At 35.6% G+C, this 26217-nt stretch overlaps 1 protein-coding gene across 1 annotated transcript in view; it reads left to right on the top strand.

Annotated features, from left to right (window-relative positions):
- LOC139693377 (uncharacterized) overlaps positions 1 to 26217 on the top strand; it is an 82686-nt gene that overhangs the window by 45149 nt on the left and 11320 nt on the right. Inside the window, exons 18-26 of the mRNA XM_071591505.1 lie at positions 1429 to 1855; positions 3456 to 3989; positions 7710 to 7924; positions 9714 to 9821; positions 11691 to 11831; positions 12680 to 13153; positions 14360 to 14548; positions 17041 to 17154; positions 22140 to 22208. Of these exons, the coding sequence (XP_071447606.1) occupies positions 1429 to 1855; positions 3456 to 3989; positions 7710 to 7924; positions 9714 to 9821; positions 11691 to 11831; positions 12680 to 13153; positions 14360 to 14548; positions 17041 to 17154; positions 22140 to 22208 (2271 nt within the window). The remainder of the gene's footprint in view (positions 1 to 1428; positions 1856 to 3455; positions 3990 to 7709; positions 7925 to 9713; positions 9822 to 11690; positions 11832 to 12679; positions 13154 to 14359; positions 14549 to 17040; positions 17155 to 22139; positions 22209 to 26217) is intronic.

The raw sequence follows: 26217 nt of genomic DNA on the forward strand, positions 1-26217 counted from the left end.
TACCTAAATTGAATGTAACTCACTGTATTTTTTTTACTGGGGTAATTAAGGTAAATGCAGGCTGTGCTTTATTTTTTCAATCTATCAAGTTTTTTTTATTTTTCTCGGTAAAAAAGAAGTCAGAGATGTTTTTTGAAAAGGAGTGAAAATGAAGATATGCTCTATACTAGTATATCCATTTGATGTGCATCCTGACTATTTTGATTTGGCAATTGTGAAGTGCCTACAACTCCTGAAAATGTATTCTCGGATCCATCTTGTTCACCTTGCAGTCTCTCTGTCTCTCTATTAATGATGCAAATAGCTCAGTTGCTTATCCTGCTAGGCTACATAGTTTCCTCTCTGTTGTAAATTACAGTCCATAATTCATAGTTGGCTGAGTTTTGTCATTGTTATCAAAAATCACATCTATCATTGTCTCTATAAACATGCATATTTTGAGTACTTTACATCATCTTGGCTAATTTCCAAAGTTTATTCTCTTGTTTTAGAGACTTCATCATTATTTCTGTGTAACTCTCTTTAATTAAATATGGTTTTTTGAGGTTTAAGAAGGATGAGATTACAAAATCAATTGCAAAACATGAAAAAAGTGTGCGTCGGATGTAAAATGAGAATTACATCTACATCTACATCAATACCCTGGGAACCACCAAAAAGGTGTGTGGCAGGGGGTGCAGCACCAGGAGGAAAGGGTAACGGGCGAGGGGGTTAGGGAATTAGGACTAAGAAATGTCACAGTGTCATTTAACTGGGACACTTACAGCAGTCATCTGTTGGCGAGCATACAGCTGGATACCACAAAATAGATATTGTCCATCTTAAGGTTTTCACTGGAAGAAAATACTAAAAAATGAGATTTGTACAGGAAGAGAGAGAAATCTATCAGCAATTCCTTAAGAGACCAAGGATATGTTAGCAACACTTAGCTGCTTTTTATGTTCCCTGGAAAGTTACACAAATTTCCACCTCTCTTCCCTCTCTCTCCACCTCAAGAAACCACCTTAAGTGGGATGAGATGTGTGGTGCAATAATTCAACCCTGATGAAGTCTCTGGCTAAGGAGAAGAAACATTGATGTTTTACCAAGATGAAACAAGAGTACTCCAAAATATGTTTGCCCCTAAAAATTTATTACATTAGTTTAAATTCATTAATAAAGCCATTTTTTTGTTCTTTTATGGTATCGGTTTTAGGTTAGGGGATGTTAAACATCAGTGAATCACAAAATGAGACAAACTAACTCATGCATAATATGGTTTATCAAAATTAAATTAATGCCTTTATATATAGTATTATCTGTATCTTTCTTAAATGTGTGAAAATCTGTTTTAATGCATTAACCAGTTATCAAACAGCTCGAGCAGTGCCCATGGATAACTGATTTTTGTGAGTCTTGTTAACGCTCTCTCATCTTTCCCCTTTGCAGTCGGTGATGCGAGCCTGGCCCTTCCCGCTCCATTGTACTCTCTGGCCCCCTACCCTACCCACTCCCGTGCCCCACCCTGGGTTTCTCTTTGCGCTCACGGTGGGACGGGCATGGGATGCCAAGGCAACTGCCCTTCCTGCCAAACCTACCACACTGGACACCCACCTAAGTGCCCTTGCCTCCGATTTCCTGAGCACCAATGTCAAATTCAGCTCTGACAGCTGCCGGCCCAATTCCCTGACTGTGCCACGATTGGCATGTCTCTACCACTCTGCCTTGGAGGATGATTCCCAATCCATCCAGTCTGAGGGTAGTGCGGCACCTCTGGATAACTGTGCCAGCCTTGTCAAGTGCCTTGCTGAGCATTTAAGTGGGCAGCTCAAGGATGACCTCAATCAACTCCTTGTGAGGTTGACAACTGCACAAGGTTGGTGTTTGTGCTAGCATTAAGTAATGAGAAGAAAAGGTGAGGATTAATACAAATTTGTATTTGTATCCCAAAAACGGTACTGAATGCTTGGCAATCCGGTGCTATAATGCATTAAAAATATTGCAAGTGTCACGTTTGACGAATGATTGCTTCATTTTTTCACATAAAAATGTACAGTCAAATTCTGTATTTCCGTAATTAAAATTTGCATCATTTTTATAACCTTCTACACAATTTCCTATTTTTTCTCGGTTGTTGGACCTCTTGAATTTGCTCATGTTGATGATGTATTTAGACAATTCTTATGTAATTAAGCATGTCAAAGTTAAAATTCTCTTATTCCTCCTATTTGTATTTTTCTGCAGTTAACACTTATTTTTGGAATTCCTAGTAGAGTAAGGAGTGCACATTTTTGTGAGCAGTTTTGCTGTATTTGCATTTCAGCGATTTTTGTTCAGGCTCTATTCTGTGAAATATTTTTGACAACTACGAGGAAAAAGCTTAAAATTGCAGGGAATAACATTTCACTTGGCCATTTTCATCAAATAGTTGGCATCTTCAGGTGAGGACAGGTGAAGATGTCTATTTGATGAAATTGGTTGTGTGAAATAAAATTCTGTGAAATTTATGAAGTATTTTTCTGGCCATATTTGTGTTTAAAAAATGATTGTCAAGTTCTACAAAGTGACATTTGAGACGATTAAGTTTAATGATTACCCCGTTGTGTGCTTATTGTTAGTCTTTGTTTTATCTGTATCATTTTTAGAAGTACCAAATCTAATATTCAAATGGGTTAATTTTTTCCTATCAATATTTCTTTGGCAGAAATGGGAAAATTAATTCGTAGCATGTACTTTTGTGAGTGAACAGCCATTGCCAACATGAGACCTCTACTCCCAAATTGATAAATTTTCCAATTCTCAATACATTCTTAAACTTTTCCCTATCCAAAGAGGCACGTGGAAAAGTTTACCCACCGCATGTTGTAAAACTTGTACTTTTATAAATTAGAAGGGACCTCCACAGAAAGTATAGATTCAGGGAATTGAAAATTACATTGAAATAAACATGTATTTGCCATAATTTGGGGTTATATTAATGCAGGAATTCCAAATTGTAAAATCATTTGCCTTGACTGGGATTTGAACCCAGATCTTTCGACATCCCACAGGGTGCTTTAGCCAATTAAGCTATCGAGGCACCCTCTTACACTCTGAAATATCAATGAATATCACTCTGAAATTGTGCAATATTAATATAAATGCATGCAGATCATCAAATGTTATGTTATTTTTTTCCTACATTGGAAGATGTGCATTTTTTCTCAATGGTAATTTTCATTCTTCTTTCCATACATTTTTTTTGATGATATTCAGGTTTTCATGTCATAACACCTCCAAAACTTAATTCAATAAATGCAAGTTTTGTAATTCACTGGAAAAAGCTGACAAAAATTTCTAATAATAATTTTGAGAACCTCCACAGAGGACACATTGTTTGACCTTTTGGTGTTGGCTCTGAATGGTGGCTCATAGGGAAGTGAGATGACCTCTTGCCATTTTAAATATGGTACTTAAAGTCACTCTTGCCATTTCAGATGTGGTGCTTAAAGTCACTGGATCCAGGTCTGCTCCAAGAATCACCTTGGATTGTGTTCAAGTCATAGGGGAGTGGGATGTTGAGGGTGAACCCCTGCCCTCAAACCAGCCGTCTTGGTCATGGAAGGGAGGCCCTCCACCCAGTGCCATCCTTGAATACCTTGAACTCCGTTGCTGGCCCCTGGCCATTGTGGCAGCGATAGCCAATGCCCCAGGGGTGTCGGTTGTGCTACCTCCATTGATGCCACATGCCACGAGTTTCAAACACCTCCTGCAAGAGGTTCTAGAGTATCCAGAGATGATAAACCATGGCATTAAAATGGTGGCAGCACTCAGTCCTGAGGGACTGCCATCGTCACAGCTGTGGGATGTTGTGGGTTCCCTGTTTCTCCTGCCCGTGGACAAATTGCCCTCAGAGCAGCTGCTGGCAATCCTCCGGATGATCCCCCAGCCAAGACTGCACAGGGAGCCCAAAGTAGTTGCCCTCCACGATATGATCAAGTGGGAGATATCTTCGAGGGAGCCAAGTAAAGGTGAGTCTTTGTGTGAGAATGGCATGGTGAGTCTCTGGGGTGTAAATCTCTTACGAGGAATGCTAAAAAAAGTGTAGTTCAAGGTACTTAATACCCCTATCGCCTTGTTTCTTTCCAACATTTTGCTATTCTTGATCTTTTTTTGTGTGGCCAGATAAGGAAGAATATGAAATCAAAGTAAACTGCATGCATTGCTCTCAGAGTGTTGTGGATGAACTCAGATTTGAGGGGATCAAGATGGTGCAGGGGCTAACATACTGGCTTCCCACCCCGAGGGCCCGGGTTCAAATCCCGGTGGTGTTGAGTATTTTTCAGAGGTATCTCAATTCCTACTTGACGTGCTTTGTGGAGGGCACTTTGAGTGAGTACGCCGTCTGTCGGATGGGACGTTAAGCTGCGTACCCCTTGGCGCCTTTCGTAAAGAGCAGGCTAATGCCGACGCCGGGTTTCTCTCCACCCTTCATCTTTTCCTGTCCATCCCCTATGGTGCAAATGACCTCAGCTGTCGGTCGTCTAAATACTGCTACTAGTACTCAGATTTGATGAAAAGGTGCTTGAATGTTGCAAACAAGGTGTGCTATTCTTAGGCGTGCTTTTATAATTTCTCATTAAATACAATTGTTAAATAATGTGAATGTTAACTTAATGTTTTGATTATCAAAAAATTCAATTTAATAACCAAATTAGCTCATTATTAAATGTGAAAATTGTAACCGTAGGAACACCATCTGTCAGTTATTGACCAGTTTTATGGTCGGTATTGGACATGTTAGCGATCATAAAATTGAGTTTTGACCTTAACCACGGGTTAAAATTAATCTTCAGTTTAATGAGACTTTATGAAACCTTCCCCTTGGGTCCTTGAAGGTATAATAAGGAGTATTTGATACTCCAATATCCAAATCCTTTATAAGGCTAGAGGTATACGCTAGGGGTGCTCTTCGTGCAGAAAAAGTCTATGCAAGAAGGTCATAGAAGCATTAAATTTGGGAAAGGGGTCAAAGTGAGCATATTTGTTTGGATGTAAGGTGAATGAAGTTACTTCAGTTTATTTTTGGGCGTATTAATACTTCCAAATAAAGCTCTTATTATTTTATGCAGTCACCATTTTTCTTAGCTGCATCCTTGGTAATACCACTTGTTTGTGGTGAGTGGCAGAATACCATTTATTAAATATGCCATCAGTTTGATTCAATTAATCAAAGCAAAATTTTTTTTGTCTTTTCCCATTTGATTTTCTTGAATGAGTCACCTCATTCTCATGAACTCTGAAACTAGCAGATAATATGCACACTCAGTGAAAGGTTGCTTCTCGTATGGTTAAACGAAAAGCAATCTCAAAGGGCCATTGTTAACAAGAATGTCATTTGTGAGAAGGCAAAAGTGATTTTCACCAATCTCATTAAATAAATGCCAGTATCATCAATGGCCAAAGAAGTATTTAAGGGGAGCCATCTGTGGTTTGATAAGTGTACGAGAAGAACCAGCATCCATGGTATTGTGCGGCATGGTGAAGCAGCAAACTCCGACTCAAAGGCAGCAGAGAAAGTAGAGAACTTCATCGGTGACTTCAACAAGCTCATAAATTCAAAGGGTTACCTGCTGCAACAGGCTTTTAACTGTTACAACACAGGTCTCTCCAGAAAGAAGATGCCGAAGCAAACCTATATATGTACAGATAACAGCAGAGGAGAATACATTGCCTGGTCATAAGCCAATAAAATGCCATCTCTTGCTGCTATTTGATATCATTTGCAATTGGCAATTTGCAAATTTAACCGCTGCTCATTTACCAATGAGAAACTCCATAAGCCTTCAAGAAGTGTAAAGTCCCAAACAGCAGGCTGCATGTAATGTGGAGGTTGTGGGAAACTTTTACATCATACAGTTGGTACAAAGCATCACTCTAATATTGAGGTAGTGGCTATGCATGCCAGAAATTAATTGAATGATATCGCCGAGTTGCATATTCACAAAATTTTTAAACGTCAGCAAAAATAAATGTCTCTAGGCAGCTTTCTAGTGAATAGGAATTAGATACATAAACAATCATAAATAAATAACTAATTATTCTGATTATTTTTTGTTTTTACAAATTGATTTCACATTCGGGTTGGCTCATGTCGTGATAGAAAAAAAGATGAAGATGATCCATTGTCCTAAACATTGTATATATATAATATTCTTTGAGTAAAACTTGTTCATTATTTATTTTTATAGCATGGAACGTATTATAATATTTTACATTAATTTATGTGGAAATTATTTTTTTCCCTTAGCGAGTGTTTTGCTTTATGAGAAATATCCCGGAATGAATTACTAGTATGCTCCCTATTTGAGGTTCGACTGTACTTCAGTAAATATTACAGAAATTACAGCAATATAAAAGTCATATTTTATTTTCCGATGTAATTTTTTAATATTATTAATGAATCTGTTAGTTTAAAAAAATATTGGTAACTTTTTCTATTCGGCTAAGGAGAAATTTAAAAAAATGGTGGGAAATCTTCAAATATAAATATGTGTAATTATACCTCAAATTTACATTTTTGAAGGGGCCAATGAAAAAATATTTAAATTGAAGGCTAATGTTAAATCAAGGCTTGAGGAGGAAAATACTTGAAAAGTGTATACACATTCTTGCTTTATGAATGAAATATCTTTCATGATGATAATAAAATAATTCAAATTCCAACAATTTGTTTATGCAGTCAGATGCAGTAAATGTAAATAAAAAAAGTCTAAAACTGAAAAAAATTCAATACAATTTATTATTTGGAAAGGTTTCATGTCTTTGCAAATACTTCTGCAAAATTTCAGGTTTTTGCTATTATTTCTTTTAACCGTTTAAAAGTAATATCAATATATATTAAAATAAAATGAAATATAACTTAAATCAATCAATTTTTTAAGTGTTATTATAAGTGATTAACAAAAACCTGTGCCAGAAAAACATAAGTGCAGTGTTTCATCTAGTTAAAATTGCTACACCTGTAATTAAGGCTAAGCTGGCCCATTGCTGGCACAATTCTGATTCTGTGGAATCAAAGAATATTGAAGCAGTAATGTCTCCCATTTGGAAGTTTATCACTTATGTATGGTGGCTGACTGACAAGTGGGATATGTGTAAAGTGTAATTATTTTTCCAGTTCAATGGGTTGCTAGAGGATTTCACTACATACTCATTTTCTTCCATCCAATGTTATTCATTAAATAACAAGAAATTAGTTTAAAGTCCTTAATGGCTAAGGCATTGTAGTTTTTTTTTCATGTGCATATGATAATTTGGAATGTTTCTTATCCTTATAAATTTTTGGGTTTTGATAGTTATTAAGATTTAATGTGTAGAGATTAATTTTTGTATATTACTATAGTGGGTCGCGGTAGTCAAAGGGTAGAGCGTTGGGCTACTGACCAGAGGGTCCCGGGTTTGATTCCCGGGAAAGTCTCTGGGCACCTGCAGCTCCACCCAAGCTATGTGATTTTTCGGGTGCCAGATCTTCCTGGGAAACCATAACCGGCACAGGGAAAGGAACTGGCCCCCTTACCCTGATGTGTGAATTTCACACGCAGTTGGGCTTAGTATTGTTTGAACTCCACCATCACCCTCCAAACAGACCTTCGGGTTGATTACTGTGTTTATGGTTTATATTACTGTTATGCTCTGACTATAAAAATAGTTGATTATGAGACTCAAAACTTTTGTATTTCAAATTGCAGGAGTTGAAGAACCTTGGAGATATGGCATACAAATTCGTGACCCAGTAGTTCGTGTTGCTTGTGTGCTGCAAAACATCACCATGTGGGCCTCCAGCAAGGAAGGTGCTTGCCGTGAGGCATTGCTATCCCTCTGCAGCAATAAGGCTGTAGACGTGCCTCCACCCGCCAAGGCTCTTGTGGTGGACACTTTAAGGAAGATTGAAGTGTATGAGAAGGTGTGGTCTGGAGTTAATGGTTTTTTAAAGGATTCCTTAAATAAACTGCAAAGTCAACTATGTCAGTTAATACCTTCTACACACTTATATGAGTATTGTTTACAAAAATAAAATTGATAATTTTATGACTAATCGAGCTAAATCTCACAATTGAGATCATGTATATCCAGAAATAATAACCATTACATTCTCTAAATTTCGGTGTTAGTAGTTTTTGTAGCTATTTTCATTACACTTAATCATGTTTATCATCATGTTTGTTACCATACTTCAGCTGTTCAAAATAATATTATTTATATTATCATCGAGATTCATTAGTTCATGACGATCGAGATGGTGCGGGGGCTAACGTACTGGCTTCCCACCTAGAGGGCCCGGGTTCAAATCCCGGCGGTGTTAATAATTTTTCAGAGGTATCTTGATCCCTACTTGAGGTGCTTTGTGGAGGGCACTTTGAGTGAGTATGCCGTCTGTCAGATGGGATGTTAAGTTGCGGACCCCTTGGTGCCTTTTGGAAAGAGTAGGCTAATGCCAACGCCAGGTTTCTCTCCACCCTTCATCCTTTCCTGTCCATCCCCTATGGCGCCAATGACCTCAGCTGTCAATCGCCTCCCCTAAATACTACTACTATGCATTAGTTCATACAAATAATTGCATTTGATGTGGATTTTATGATCAAATTGAAGAATAGTTACATTAGCTTTCAAAATTAAGCAGAGGCAGATAGGACAGCCTCCAGAGGTAGAGGAGGAAGAATTTGGTGTCTATATTATTCCAATGAATGATACTGTGTAGGATATCACATTCCTGAATTCACCTGAAAGCTGTTCCCAAACACAGTCAGAAACTCTTATTAAAAGGCCTCAAGTGTCAGCAATGATTTTTGAGGAAGATAAAATGAGCATTTCTCTATGAAGGGATGAAAGGGAACCAGAGCTGCCTAATTAGACTTTCTCATAACCCTATATTCATTTTCTCATGTCTTCACATGGATATTCCCTTGGTAGCTTGCTTATTTTTTAACATGAACATTAACAATGACATTAGTCAATTTCATGGAGAGCATAGGAAGAGGAAAGGATGAAAAAGACAATATTCTAGGATACAAATCAATCAGTCGAAATCTTTCCTTGTAACATTACATTCACATATTCCATTAGCGTTAGAAATTTGAAGAAAATGCAGGAAATTCTTGAGCAGAAAAGTTAGCTGTCACACACAGTATTGTATACACAAATATGAGAATTTCATGGTTCAACATATCATTTGCCTTGACCATGATTTAAACCCAAATTCCTCTCTTCTTGACTAAATCATTCAAAAGGAAATTAAGGTATTCAGACTTGAATTTCAGTTTAGCCCAATGATTTTAGCACTAAATTAAAATTTTTCATCTAATTAAGCCTTTTGTACGTATTCCTCTATCATAAATGCTAAGAATGTACCATATGAACTCTTCCTTTCATTTAATTCAAAACTTTTGTATTCTGATGGGATACTTTTTTCTTGTAAGCCGTGTTTGTTTAAATTTCCTGTAATATCTGCTCTACATCGCAATCAATTAATCAGAGGCTTAAATATTTCTTATTTATGTCATATACCTTTCTATGTTTAAATTTATTGACCTAATGTCTTTACCTTATCAGTGAGATGCTCAACGACTTTCTCACTAATGCACTCTCATAAGAAATTTGTCCTGTTGATGTTTGAAATTTGCCTTTAATGTTTAAACATTTACTGAGCCCTTCTTTTAATTTGTGTTTTTGCATCTTTTTTTTACTGTTGGCAGATCTTAGCCCATGTCAAATCAGCCGAGGTGAAGAACTGGCATGATGTGTCTCAACTCTTGGAGACCGATCCTGGTGTAATTCTCCAGAAACTTATTCAAGCAAATCAGGTTAGTCAATAATTCATGAAGACTCCCTTCACCATATCCGTGAAGAGGGAAATTTTGACTGGTTTTCATATCCTCCATAGGACTACATATTGGAATTGCTGTTCAAAGGTGTTTTACTGTTGAATGAAAGGACATTTTTTTGCTTGTAACAATAATAAGTTTGCCGGTAGTTTTTTTTAAGTTTCTTTAGTTTGCCAGTCAGCCAAGGGACTGCAAGTAATGGTGGGCTCATTAGAAAGCCAATGTAATTGGTGGGAATAAATGTACACAAAACAATGTTTATGTGATTTTTGAGAAAGAGAAAATCCAAGTTAGATGTGTATTAAAATAGGAGTTCATAAATTATAATGGTTGGAACAGTTAATGTATCTTTGAAGTGTTTTGGACCAAAGTGATCAAAACAGCTGGGACATTAGAAGAAGAATTGTATTTTGTAAATAAGCTTTCACAAGGAGGAGGATGAAAATTGGGATGTTGCGCTGGCTAGAGTGCTGGCTTCACACCCCAAGGGCCCAGGTTCAAATCCCAGCAGTGTCAGGATTTTTCAGTGGCATCCCTCCTTGGGATGGCATGTGGAGAGTACCTAAAGAGGATATGCTGTCCATTGGATGGGACATTAAATTGTCATTAAAAGCCTTATTGGTGCCCTGTTAAGAGTAGGCTAGCACTGATGCCGGGTTTCTCTCCCCCCTTCTTATATTCCCTGATAACTAATACTATTACAAGGAGGGGATAGATGACAGGGACTTGGGGTGGTGATGTTATGAAAAGATTTATTGAAGCTTTGATATTAGTGTCGATTAATGGTGCAGATGGTCACTAGTCAGGACATGGTCCTTAGTAAGATCATAGGTGTAGATTGCAGGCTTCTGAGATATGGGGGAGAAGACGGATGGAAAAGGTGAAGTTGAAAGGAATGCATACTAGGTAGTGCTAGGCATGGTGGGAGAAAGAGGGGATTGTTGGGAGAAATCCAAAGGAAGCAGGAAATTTGGATGCAGGGCATTCTGATTGGTGATGGCATGTTGAAGAATGTGAGAAGAGAGGATATAAGTCAAGCAAGGAAGTGGTAGGAATAGGATTGTCATGTTGGTTGAGATGAAGGGAGGAAGTATGTGGAATTGAAGTAGGGCTTATTGTAGTGTGAGATTTCAGGCTGTGTGTCAAGGAAATGTATCACTGTACCATTGTGTAGTCTTTGTCCATTGAAAACCTACCTTAACCTGTAGATTACTGGTAATAATAACTGCTCACAAAGCACATTATTCAGCATGAATCCTTTATAATTAGCTTGGAAATATGTTTTTTGCTTCACTGATTTAATGAGAATCACCTGTATAGCATTATTGTGTGCCTTTCAAAACAAGTTTAGCAGGGATCCCATGATTCACTCATCAGTTGTAGGTGCTTGCATTGAAGGAGTTTAAAAAGAGAAATTTGTACTGCATCAACATGCACAATGCCTCCATTATAAAATATATTCTTTGCAGTTGTGTGTTACATGTAATGAATTTACTAAAATCCTGAGACCAACAAGAACATATGAAATTTTCAAAGAAACTGCACATTATTTAGAAACGTTTGGGATATCTAGTCTAATAAAAGTTGTTTTCAAAGAAGTAAATTGAAGAAAGTATAACACATATACGTAAATATAACACAGCCCAGCTGTATTTATTTCAAAAGACAACAGTTCATATTCTTAGCGAGTATGTTTGATAAATTTGTGATGCATCAGTGATACTGGAACAGAATTCCTTTTCCTTTCTTAGTAATGTGGAACTCTTTTGGAATTTGACTTCTGAAGTGATCATATTTAAATGTGTGGTTGACTGTCATTGAAATGAAAGGTACCCTCTTCTCTTGCAGATGCCATTGTTTCTCAAGTGGATGGCGTTGCGAGACCCACAGGTGGATGGTGATGATCTGGTAATGGATCTTATTGGCCCCAATGTACTTGTGGGCCTCCTCCTTGATGCAGACCCTCCTGAGTTTGATCATGCCAAGAAGGTGAGCCTCATCTAGTTATCTAGACTTTTTATTGTTGAACCGTACATGTTTCCTGTACTGATATAAATGAACTGAGTTCTTTTCCAGACATCTTCGTTGAAAAATTTTGACCGTGATTTCAATGCTCACATGACATTATCAAAGCTGTCATGATAATGATTCATTAGCTTGGAAAGCATGGATGGCATTCATTCATTAAATTTCTGTGGAAACTGATGAAGTAAATTTCATTTACTGTGATTGATTGCCACAAACCTAAAAATTCTCTCTATGAATATTTGCTTAGAGGAATCAGTCCTTTAAATTTTTTCCTCCAACCCTGATATTTGTGGGATGCATTCTTTGTGTTAAACATTGCAGTTATCAACTCCTGAAGGTTGGTTTGATACATGAGGCTATGACACTCCTTATGCTAGGCATACAGTGTATGATACTCACCCTTCAGGTTAAGGGGAGGTAAATAATTGCCACTTTGTTGCCTGTGGTTCCCTAGGAATGTCTTTTGTGCATGAAATGTATCGCAAAGCTTATAGTGCCCAGAGGATAAGAAGCTGGTTGATGGCCAAATGTTCTCTATAGTTCACTCCCTCACTAATATAATTCACTCACTTTGGGTATCACTGAGGAAGGCATTGGACTTATTATTCCCTATAATTGAAAGATGTGGGTGGTACTATCTGGGGCTTCTCCCAGTTTTGTATTCAATATTAAGACTACTAATCCCAAATTAACTGCCCTCTCCCCACTCATACTGGATTACTCTGTTGTAATTATTTTTCCAGTAATCCTTACTGCTTCTCAAGTGTGAAAGCATAAACTACAGAAGTCATTTATTTCTATTCTCACAGCTCCTTGGCTTGCTGCCACTGGTTCGAGCAGCGCAGGTGTGCCAGGGATCGCTGCCTCTCCTCCCTTCGGCCCCTTGCCTCCGCTTTGTCCTCTCCTTCCTCCTCGACTCGTGCCGAGATATTCTTTCGGAGGATGAGGTCTGCCACTATGAACAGTGGGCTCTGGGCCTCCTCATGGTGTCCCACCGTCTGCTGCTGGGCAACCGGCGACGGGTGGGCAGGTCAGGAGGGGGTTACCACTCATCATCATGGTCATGGCTAGACCTGGCCCCCCACCCCCTCCTCATCGTCGAGCAGCTGCTGATGAATGTGCAAATGGAGGCACTGGAGGGTGCACTGGCACTTGTCAGACCACACCTGAAGGCCAACGATAATACCAAGTGCCGTGGCATCACCCTAGGGGATGTGGATTCACTGCTGAGGCAATATGCCACCAAGGCGCTTGACTTCCGTGTGTGTAGCAGCATCGCCCCGGTAAGAGGGGGTCAGATTTATTCATGGGGTGGCCATTAAGGTGTTTGTCTTGCCTCGCCTGGGTCTAGGTGAGGGCACTGAGGGGTCAGGAGGGTTCATACTAGCACTTGGTCCATTTTACTGATCCATTCCCTGGTTCTTGCTAGAAAAAGTTGAGGGATGCATAAAAATGTAATTCCTGTTTTCATAGACAAGAGGGGATGTTTTTTAGAGGGATGGTCTGATTGGAATAATTTATTTCTTCTAATTTCTAATCCTCCTTTTTTATATTACATTTTGAGTCATTATTGTTTTTTTTCATTTTCAAACTTCAGTTGAATCCATATCAAATTAAAATTTTTTTTAGCATATTCAATCAATAAATATGTAGTTTCATCTTCTTCCGTCAGTATTAATATGCATTTAATGTATCTAGAAAGTAAAATTGATAGATTATTTAAATTTTAAATTAAAATTGTATTAATTTTTGGATGTATTGCTATTGTTTGCTAGTTGTAACTTTTATTGACTGAATTTAGGATAATTACTTACATATTATGTACATTTAACTGATGATCAGCCCATTATTTGTTGTTTTAATAAGGAAAAAATGTTGATATTATCAAAATCAAAATGTCTGATGTAGTTTATTGTAGAACAGTTTTAATTAAGAATTGCAACAGTTGTTGATGTACTCAACCCAGTGCCTGTATTTTACATTTTGCCTTTTTTTTCCGTCTTATTACAATTCCATTTCATGTATCATATTTATTAATTTTCATTCTATTTTCAATATTTATGTATTATAAATAATTGTATAACTTCTCATTTTGTGTTTTCCCTTTTTCTTTATTTGAGTAAAATGTTTAAATTCCAATTTTCATTGCAGTCAACAGCAAAATTATGCAAAATATGACCTACCTTAGCTAATAATGATAAATATGTGCATATATTGTTTGCATAATGTTTAAACTGGTTATGTTAAAGAGAAAAGTGTGCAAATGTATGCGAAGTTATTAATTCCTTGTACAATTTGTTGATCTTACTGATGGTGTATGTCAATTCAGATGCTCATTCAACTAAAAACTTGTTTATAATCACAACTTAAGAATTGTTGGAACTGAGTGTCAATGATTTTGGGGTCGTAGTGGTCTTTGCAATATAAACGGAACGGAAAAGGCCATACATCTCTCACTGGAGTCATTCTTTATCTTTTGTTCCTTGTAGGTGCCGAAGGATGAGGGAGCCCATCCGTTCGTGCCACCCCCTTCAACCAAGATGTCCCTGTCAACATCCACTCTATCACTGGCTAGGGTTAATGCCGATTCGCTCTCCTCTTCTGGCTCAGTCCACTCTCTTGAATTGATGCCGCCACCCAAGGTGCCCACCAAGGCCGAGTGGGTCCCCAATGATGAGGTTTGCCATCCACATGCATGCACCATTTGAATTCACTTGCCTGAACTGGAGATCGTGAAAGAACACACACACGACTCAATCCTTCCAGGAGCGTAACACAAACCTGCTTTGTGCAAGTTCCTGTACTTAACTCATACAATCAATCTCATGTTAACATTAGCACCCAATTTATTTTAATTAGGTATTTTTATAAAGTTTTTAGTGATATTTTCATTACTTTTAGAGCAGTTGTAAATGGATGACTAGTGCCGTATTTTCCCATTAATAATGCGCACCTTATGTATAACGTGCATCTAAAATTTAGTGGTTTTCATGAATTTGTATGGATACGATGCGCCCTTTTTCTCATGGATTTTTGAGATGAAATAACTGTAACAGTAGCAGATCTGTATAAAATAGAATGCAATTAGAAAGGCATGCTTCCAGACTATTTTATTTTTGCAAGACTCTTCTTTAAATTATTGTGTACATAGGTATGTAATTGTTTGGATTTTTTCAATTGAATCGTTATTTTTGTCGATCATCTGGACATTTTTGTATAGATAATGCACGTGTTATCGATGGGAAAATACTGTAGTTGTGAGTAGATAGCTTCTGGTTTTGGGTCCCTGATTTAATTATTTTTCACTGTTTGGCATGATTCTATGCAGTATGCTTATTGAAAATAATCATATGTGGTTTAATTCTGTGGAAAATAGACGTAGTAATGAAATAAGAAGACCTCTCGGTAATGATACCGAGGTACTGAAAATGGCTGAGCTATATTAAAAGTAAAGTGTGGAGATTTATGTAGTTAAGTATTTTAATTTTATTAGTACTGTGCTAATTGTACTTTCATTTAATTATCCTTCTGACTTCTTTTAAGATTAAATGCAATGTCACATAATTTTATTGTCCTAAGTAACAATACCCTGAAAGGTCTATTACATTGGACGAATGAATGACATGACAATCCTCACTTTGGTTTCAACTTTTTAATTTTGGGACATGCTCATGAGTTTAAGTTTTAAGGAAAATTGATTGAAATGCTCTTTGAATATCTTTCCATGCATTATAAGTAATAAAAAGCAAAATTTAATTTTCATATATACTTCCACCAAAATAAGACAAGATTGAAGTCACAATGAAGCGATGTTAATTCCTGTATACAAGTTGTAATAATTGAATTACAGAATGACATTGAGATTAAATAAGTGTCTTTACTCTGGTGATGCCTTCATCAGAATTGATTCATGGCATTTCTTAATGGGAGCCATTACCTTCGCCTATCAGTAGACCTTGGCTTACTTGTTTTACAGCCTTGGTTTGGCTGAAAGTATTTGAATAATCACTAATATTTTTGAGCCCAGGTCTCTCTGTTAAAAAGCATTTGTCTCCTTATTTGACAATGGGGATTCCCTCACCTTTATAGGGGAGTTGTGAAATTTGATGTGTGGGATTGAAGGAGCTGAAAGGGCATATGATGTGAAAGACTTAATTTTAAGTTCCTCCAATGTAGGAATAAAGTGTAGACGATGACAGAGGATGGCACAATGATTGAAAAAAAAGAAGTCTATGTTTTGCTAGATTGCCGCACAGAAATACAAGCAAATTTCTGAATGAATGGCTTTACTTCATTCTCAGATTGCAGCTTGGATTGCCACTTGCATTTACTCTGTGTCACTATGATCTGATAGTTGGTGTGATGCTTCTTTTATCCTTTTTAGGATTTTTTCTCAAATATCCTACCCAAACTTGCTCATAAGGAGGTGAATGTGGAGATGTGGAAATCCTCAAGGAGGTGATGGGGCACTTTGCCCAGTGATCACCCCCTTTGCCAAATTCATATTTCAATGAAGAGCAAGGCATGAGAATAATGTAGAGTCAGCTGAAATTCGTCACAAATTGTCCCATGGGAAAGTGAATACTCATAAATGTCCAGACACAACAATCCATTAGCAAATGATGACCTTAATTTTCTCTCTTAAGCAAAGACAGTTTTTTGATCTCCACACTCCATCATCCTTACCCTTTCCCTAGCAAATTTCTTTTCATGACTACATTAATGCAGGAGAATGCAATTTATAATATTTCAAAACATATATGAGGCTAAAATTTATTCACATGATATTTTAAATCGCAATTGGTTTGTTTTGCATGTTACATCACTCCTAATGTTTGATTGATTTTTTAATTCCAATGTCTCACAAAAATATCTCCATTACATATAAATTACAGATTCAGGTGTGATGTTGTGAAACTGTTTCATAATTACAGAGATGAAGACTATTTCTTGAAAGAAAGACTTGAAAATGATGTAATACATCGAAACTAGTTGGAAATAAATCAATATTTGGTGGAAAATTGTAATAGTCTTCGTCTCTGTTATCTCCATTGCAGTTTCTTTGTCTCTATGTGGTGAAGGTATCTGAAAATGTTGAATGTTCGATGGATATAATGTCCTAATTTATCTTTTTATAAAAACAAACTGATTGGGTTTGTTTCCCTGACAGGTGACAGTATGCATGTGCTGCCAAATGGTGTCCTTCTCTATGTTCAACCGCCGTCACCACTGTCGGCGTTGTGGTCGAGTCATCTGTGCACTCTGTTCTGCTCACCGACTCAAGGTCAGGCATTTCTTCATCTGATCAATGTGAAACGCTCACACTTGCATTCCATTGCTTTCTCCCTGTTTTAATTAATTGAAGTGGCAACCCTTACTGATTTGGTAATTATCTGTTAATTAAAAAAATCGTATAGACTCACTAATTGTCAATGCTGAACTTCTTTACAATTCAGACTTTGGGCCAAGGATTTATCCACTCAATCTCTTCCCATTAGCCTTAGTTGCTGACTCTTGTTGCTTACTCTAATACCCACTCCAATATGCTATTTCTGCTGTTCACTTGGGGATTTACTGTCTGTAATAATTAATATGGCAGACATAGTGTTCATAAATTGTAGAAGTGTTAACTCAAGGTGCAAGTTTTTCGTACAAATTTTTTCAAGCATTAACCGGTTCAAGTAGAAGCCTAAGTCTGCTTCTCAGATTATTGTGCCAAATAAAGTCCTTGAATATAATATAAATCATGAAATCAAGTAAATGTGCATAAGTTTAATTTGAAATTATTGGTGAAGATGAATTGATTGGTAGATGCTGAAGCTGGTGAAGTCTGTTAACAAATTTATTTAAATGATTTTTCACCAAGTTCACCACAGAATTTTTGAATTTGCATAAAATTTTCCATCTAACTTCAACTACTTGTAAAACTTAAAATCAGAAAGTTATTTGTAAACTTTTAACAATATATTACTGAATTAAAACGTGTAAGCAGCCATTATGACAATGAACTGCATTGCAAGCTTGTAAATTTAGGTCACAAAATATTTAAGCATTAGAAGATTAAGAATTTGATAGAATTAATCAAGATATATCTATTAAGAAATTAATTTAATGCTGATGAGGTTGCTCCAATGTATTGACTATGTTAATGTGAGCTGCAAGTGGCTATCTTCCAGATGACTGGGAAGATAAGAGAAAATAAAATGATTGATCACTTACCACCTGTGTGACAGAGTAGTCTGAATGAAGAGAATTTGATCTTGGACAATAAGGAAGGAAATGAAAAAAACAAATCAATTCTAATAATCAAATTATTGACACACCATATAAACCCATGTCACAGTCAGAAGAAACTTGAGGAAGTTTAGGATTCTGGGATACCCCTGATCTGAGCATAATATATGCTAGAGCCATATTGTTGAGACAGTAAGAAAACTTGATTATTTCTTAAAAGACATTTAAATGTGAATACATATACCATAATTACGTAAAAGTGAGTTTGATGCCTGAAGGTCGGTTTGGTAGGTAATGGTAGAGTTCACCTAGTACTAAGCCAGACGGCATGCGAAATTCACACATCAGGGTATGGGTGGGCAGTGCCTTTCCCTGTGCTGGTTATGGTTTCCCAGGAAGATCTGGTTCCCAAAAAATCGTATAGCTTAGGTGGAGCTGAGGGTGCCCAGAGAGGCTTGCCTGGGAATCGAACCTGAGCCCTCTGGTCAGTAGTCCAGCACTCTACCCCTGGACTACTGCAACCCTATCAGATATACATATATGTAAACACACATGCTACATCCTACTTCAATAACTATGTTTCCGCACCATACATAACTACACTAAATGTGTATACATATATATATATATATATATATATATATATATATATATATATATATATATATATATATATATATTTATATTTATATATATATTTATATATTTATATATATACAGTATATATATATATACAGTATATATATATATATATATATATATATATATATATATATATACTGTATATATATAAATATATAAATATATATATATAAATATATATATATATATATATATATATATATACTGTATATATATAAATATATAAATATATATATAAATATAAATATATATATATATATATATATATATATATATATATATATATATATATATATATATATACTGTATATATATAAATATATAAATATATATATAAATATAAATAAATATATATATTATATATATATATATATATATATATATATATATATATACTGTATATATATAAATATATATATATATTTTACATATATATTTATTTATTTATTCATTTATTTATTTTTATATGGAGCGTAGTTATGTACAGCGCGGAAACATGGTTATTTAAGCAGGATGATAGGCTTAGATTGGAGGATTTTTAAATATCTCAAAGGTTTCAAATTTTCTTTAACCTTCATTGTCTCCACTTCCTTTAATTAGAATATTATTTTTTCCTCATTTCCAATTTAAGTATCTTGCTCCTACTTATTACATCGTAGCCTATCCCTGGCTGCCTTTCCCCACCACCCCCTGGGCACCTTCCCCTTGACCTAACTCCGCTCCATGGAACAGTACACTTTCACTATGGAACCACTATGGACCACTATCCACTATGAACCACTATCCACTATGAACCACTATCCACTATGAACCACTATCCACTATGGAACAGTACACTTTCAATTCATTCTTCTTCTTCTGATGAAGGGGCCACATTCTGGCCCTGAAACGTGCGTGGGCGTCACAAAATTTTTTTACTTTTCCTCCAATGTCTCGGGAATTATTATTCAATCATCCAAATTTACATGCTTTTTGTGCATTAGAACTGGACAACTTTCCTAAAAGTCTCTCAGTATAAACATTTTTTCCTTGGTCAGAATGAGTTTGTTGCTCAAGGTTTGAGTAGTAACTTGTGCGTCTCACTTAGTACCAGTTATTTCTGCATGGTAGCATTTGGCTGCATTCAAAGAAGGTGGTTACCAAGTGTGTCTAATGACATTTGTAAATTGAGTGAGCATGTTTAGTTGCACTTGTAAATGAATGAAATCATAGAGTAGACTAGGAAAGGATTAACTTTTGTAGCTGGATTAGTACCATTTACTTAAATTAGATGTGCAGGCTTGAGTGCATGTGTTCATTGTAAATCCCATTGAAATGTCATGAATCTGAATATTTCACTCACAGGTCATTACGTATGTGCTTTCATGTTAGCATACAAATCATAGGCATTCATTTTATCTTTTAAAGCTTACCCTTTTTCTGTTAACCAGTGAAAAATACCAGTGGAATCACATCAGTTATTGTGTTTACCTTAGTGGCCAAAAAGAAATAAACTTTTGATATCAATGGAACAGTAAAATGTGGGTACTTGTGTATTTCCAAACTTTGCTTTAAGGTTCCAAAGCACTGTGTTGATACTGAAAATAAGCTCAAGTTTATCTGGATGCAGTGTATCTTGTGGCTTTACTTTTTTTGTATTGCAGTGGGCATCTATCTCCAAGAACAAAGTAGATATTGGAAGGAACACAGGGACATTTGAGTATATAGTTAAGGTTTTGTAGTTTTGCGTTTCATTTAGGAATTCTTATATTAATCATCTCAGGTTCGAGAAAGTTCCTGTGAATATTTTTTTTGAAATTTATCCATCGAATTCCTTAACTCTCTAATATCTATAATTTTTGCTTCTGTTTGTCACTTCTGCTTATTAGCATTAGCCATTTTCTAGGTCATATATATTGTTTAATCATTTGTGTTTATGTAGTGGGCTTGTTGCTCTACATAATTAGTTAATGAAATTTAAAGTTGAGGAGAATCCAAAGAAATGAGAAATTATCTGCAATTTTAATGAGTTTTGGTGGTAATTAAAGTGATTCCTTTTGGCTCGAATAAGCTTGCTTGTCTTTAATTTGAGAAAAACTCTTATTTGTCACTATTCAATGCAAATTGGTTGTACTAAGTGATGTATTTTGTAATCAATTGTGATCCAGATTTCTTTTCCGCCAAAAAATTGAATTTGCATAAATTCTGCACTAACTGTCTTATGTAATTTCATTGGCTGAATTGGATAAACAGTAGTTGGGATATTTAATTATGAAACCCATTGGAAGAGATTCACCTTGTTCTCAAATCAATATCCTTCTAAATAACTTTTAATTTATTAAAATGAACTCTCTGATTTAGTTTGTGATTTTACTCTATCTGTAACTTTTTCAGAAATTCAGGTTCTAATTGAACTAAGTTAGTAGAAAATAATATGCTTTAATTTTTTTACATTTAAAAATGAATTTTCCATGGGCACTCTTAAATTCATAATTTATTGTTAGATATTTTTGTAGTTTTTTTTACCCCTGGAACTCACTAGAATATATGGTAATATCCCATCGTCTGCAAGTAATAATTTAAAACAATTATTTTCCCTATAAATTGACTGCCAGTTATTGTTATAATAACAAAAATGTTTCATTGTGTGGGTGATGGCCAAATGTGAGTGGGATGTAAGTTAATTATTTCACAACCTGCACTGAATTTCTAATTGTTTTATTGCACAATGATGAAGTTAACCCTATGAATTTGATCCAATTGTCATTTTCTCATAAAATAATAATTTTTTGACTAAAGCAATGCTGGTCTCATACAAAAAATTTTTTTTTTAATGATACACGATTTTTCTCTCAAGACTAATACAGATAGTGCGTGAACAATTCATTTGAAGGGTTAAAATGGATCTTTTTTATTGAATTTAAGAAACAGCAATAAGGCCTTATTATGGATTGAAAATATGTAACTCCTGATTGATTTAATGTTCAGTTCTTGTGGTACATGAAAATCATGAGATAATAATCATATGAGTAGCAAAAGTTAGAGAATTCTAATGAATTTTTGGCAATGAATGAACAAGGTAATTTTCTCCGAGTTCTATTTGGTTGGAACCTAATATTGCTTGATTATATAATGAGTGGAGGTTTCTTCCTAGTGAGTGTTTCCTGCGCAATAGACCTCTTGTACTCTTGCCATGTTTGTGTATGTGTGTGTGCTCTGCTTTCTTTTTTAAAGAGCTCCATTCCAGTGGATGCGCACGTGACCACCTTTCCAATGAAAAAGCTTCATCTAGACACTTTAATGTGCATTCTTTTTGTATTTTAATCGCTTGCTATGTATGTGCATTGGCTGCCCATTGCACTCACTTTGAATGCTTTGTTGGGCAAGAGTGTGTAACAAGTGTTGCTTGAGCAGGTGGAGGGCTACCTGGGAGTACCAGTCCGAGTCTGTGATGACTGCCACTCCGGTATTCACCGACGCAAGGTTGGTTCTCCTGCCCACACATCCCTATTTCATCCAATTATCAAGGTGACTCAACAGGAAAGAATAATTTCACTTTTTCAATTATAAATTTTAATTACCTACTTTCAATTTTTCCAGCATGGTTGCATTTTGGAATTTGATTAATTGATGAAAAATAATGGGCCTTGCTCATTGATTGAAATGAGTAGCATGTAGCCATTGCTACATGCTGTCTGCATGCTACAGCACGCATTTAGAACTTTTAGTTTATGATGAATGCCCTAGAAAAGGCTGCTTTACTAGTAAAAGATTAAAATTGTAGTTGGTGTGAGTGAAATGTCTGTTGAAAAATAGATTGCGAATTCAAATGCTTTATGATTTAATTAATGTGTATATCACCCATTTTTTATGGAACTGGTTGTGTCTTTTCCCATTCCAAGAGTTATAACAAATTGTTGGGAAATTTATAGTTGTATCTAAATATTAACCCCCAGGAGTCAATTTTTAATGAGCCAAGGACTCAATATTAAGGTTGTATATGAATGAAGTCTGTCATTTAAATGTTATAGCAATTAATTCTCATTATTCAATCTCAGTATTCAATTCTCTCAAGTATAATCTAATCAATCTCAATATCCAATCACTCACTTCCTAATCGCAAATAATGCTCAAGTACATGGGCATAATACTCAGCAGAGTGTTGATGTACATTTATTCTGCCTCTCTTCTGCTATGTATGATAAGAGTAACTTTCATGTGCCCATCACAATTTTCAAATATCTGCCATCAGGCATAAAATCTGCTCCTTCTAGGTGTACATTGAAGAAATATTTCAAGCATTTTCTGAGGTATAAATGCTATTATAGTGTGGAAGAGTTTGTGGAGTCTTTGGAACTCTGAAATAGCTGATTTTTTGTTCTCTGACTTATCCTATATTTTACTTTGTAATGTCCTAGGATCAAATAATATTGGCCTATGCTAAACTCCTTAATTCACAAATCAGGGGTGAAATCCTTTTTTTTGGTACCGTGGAAAACTTTTCTGAACAAATTGTTAATGTACTCTTTATTCTTCTCAGCCTACCTCCATAATCCCAAAGATTCAATTAAGATTACTCATATAAGAAGCTTAAAATGATATTAGTTCAGAGAATTAGGGAATAAAATAAATTGGATGTAAATGCATTACGTACATACTTCAGCATTTTTTAATTTCCGACTAAAACTTGGCTTGAGACTGAATAGGGAACAAAGTAGTCTGGCTTTAGGAACCAAGAAGTTAACCTAATAATGCCAGGTATTAGCCTGACATTAAATCCAGATGCCCATTCCTTTCACTAATGGCATTCACAGGGGAGCAACAATGCCTCAAGGGGGAAAATATCTCAGGATATATGATGGTAGCTGGCAGCTTTACTGAAACTTCAAATAATGTCATTTATTTCAGATATAATATGCTGAACCAGTTTTACCTTGTAAATAGTCTAGTTCATCTATTGTTTGTTATTTCTCTTCTGTTTTGGCATGTCATCATTTTTCCTTTTCTCATTGAAGGTGAAGCATTCTAGCTGTGATATATTAGCATTCTTATCTTCTTATAGTGCATGCATAATATCTCGATTGTAATATACATATGCACTTAGTAACTTGCTTTATTTAAAAGTTAATCATTGAGTATGAAGCGAGTTGTGAGAAACTAATAAAACTTAAACTATTACCACTCAAAGAATTTATTTACATGTATAACTAATATTTCATGCTTCAGAAACTATTTCTTCATTATACATGTAATACTACATAATGTACCCATGAACATTATGCAATATTACATGTATAATGAAGAAATAGTTTTTGAAACATGAAATATTAGTAATTAATTAATATTATTATTATCACCATGGGTTTACCAAAACACTGCATTTAAATTTTACTTTCACCTGTACATATCCTCAGCCTATGTAATGCTACAGGTGGCTTATGGAGAGTCTGTTCATCCTTAGAGCACAGCTAAAAGATGGTCTTAAATGTCAAAAGAGGGAAGACAATTTCAGAAAATTGAATAGATTAGCATCAAGAGCACTATCAGAATTATTGAAAATTTCATTTTATTGCCACCCACACGTTGGTGACAGGAAAGCTACACGTGATACATGTTTGTGCGGGATGGTTTTTATGAAACCCAGCGCAAAATCTTGATTAACTCATGAAAATCAGTGTGAGGTGTGTTTCTCATCCTCTCCATAGTCCAGATCTTGCCCCACGTGAGCTTTTCCTGTTACCCAATGTGAAGAAATACCTTCATGGAAACAAACAAGCAAACAGCAGAGCTCTGTGTGGAAATATCTAGCACAACCAAGATCAAAAAAATCGAAAGTGGTGGTCTCTGCTGGGAAAGTTATGATTACATAATTTTTCATTGTATATCAGAATGTTGTACCAGCACACACAACTGTAAGTGGGGTATACTATAGAGATGCTCATAAAAATCTCCATGGTCACATTAATCACAAAAGACTGTATTTCAAAGAAACAGTTTGGATATGACACCACAGTAACACACAGTTGCACATCAGAAATGTTGTTGTTGACTATCTCATGGAAATTCCTCATCTATTGCTAGTATATTGACTAGATATGGCCTCATGTGACTTTTTCATGTTGCCTAATTTGAAAAAATAAGTTCATGGTAAGTATTTTTCATCATCAGAATGAGTGCTGAAAAATGCTGGGATTATTTTGAAAGACCTATCAAAAAATGGCTTCCAGCATGCCTTCAAAGACTGGGAAATATTTTGGACATGCACATTGAATGCAATAGGGACTACTTTGAACAGGGGCTGCAAAATTCAAAGGATGAGTAATGGTAAGGTTTTATAGATTATGATCAGTCTTTGTTGAACATCCCGTGTGATATTGGGGAATGAACTCGTATATTAAAAGATTAAAAAACTTATGATCCACTCATGACGTTTTATAAATATAGAAACAAAGCTCCATATTTGGTTGTGGATAATCACCAGCTGTGTAGGAGGGATGATAAGTGATGGAAGTAATTCAAAAGAAGAAGAGTAAGCTAAAATGTAGTGTGTTTGATTTTGAATACCCCTTACCCCTAACATCTTTTAATTTTTTCCACCAATTTTCACTAATATAATGAGATGGAAATTGATCAAATGAAATAGTGTTTAATATCCATGTGAGGTACCCCTTGAAACTTCCTAAGAAAAAGATTGAATTTCAATCAGTAATACCAATGAGCCCCAACTCAAAAAATGAAGTTGTAGAAGAATTTATTTTAATTGAAATAATGCATAGAGTAGACTATATGTATGAAACCATGTTCTTGTCAAGAAAAAAATTATTAACCGTCTCAAAAAGGGTTAATTTTTTTCCATTGTGAAATTTCATTTCTTTCTATTTTAATTGTTTTCAAATTAAGTATTCCATACTTAATAAAACTTTGTTGACAAAATTAATGAAAAATGCAATAGTTTTGCATGGCTTTCTCATTAAAGCAAGATGATAAGGGTATTTTGGAAGTTTTAGAGATATGGTTTGGAGAAAATAAAATGGATGGAAATGATAACCAAAGATGAAGTTGTAGACATGGAAATAAGGGAAGGCAGAAGGTTGTTCAGAGAAATTCAAAGAATGCAGTAGATATTGAGAGGCAATGAGATGCTGAAGATCGAAATTGAGGGTGGAATGCTGGGAAAGCAAGGTAGAGGAAGGAAAATAATTGGCATTTTTGAATGATTTTGAAATTAGAGAGCTAGAAAGTATTCAGATGCAAAGCAGGAGTTACTGCTCTATGTAGTCTAGGATTTAAGGATATTTCTTATGGCATTAGTCAGGGCTTAGAAGTACAGAAATGTGAAGTGCCAGGGTCCATTGAATACCTACCCTAACAAGGTAAACTGCTACTAATAATTATTATTTTTAGGTAGGTATAGGAAGGAGACCATTTTAATACCCCTTGTATTTCTAAGCCTTGGCGCAGAAAATGCTTCCTGAAAACCCACTATACTGTA

Source organism: Hetaerina americana, unplaced genomic scaffold (genome assembly GCF_022747635.1).
Source record: "Hetaerina americana unplaced genomic scaffold, ioHetAmer1.1.p SCAF_48, whole genome shotgun sequence".
In the NCBI taxonomy this organism is placed as follows: Eukaryota; Metazoa; Arthropoda; class Insecta; order Odonata; family Calopterygidae; genus Hetaerina; species Hetaerina americana.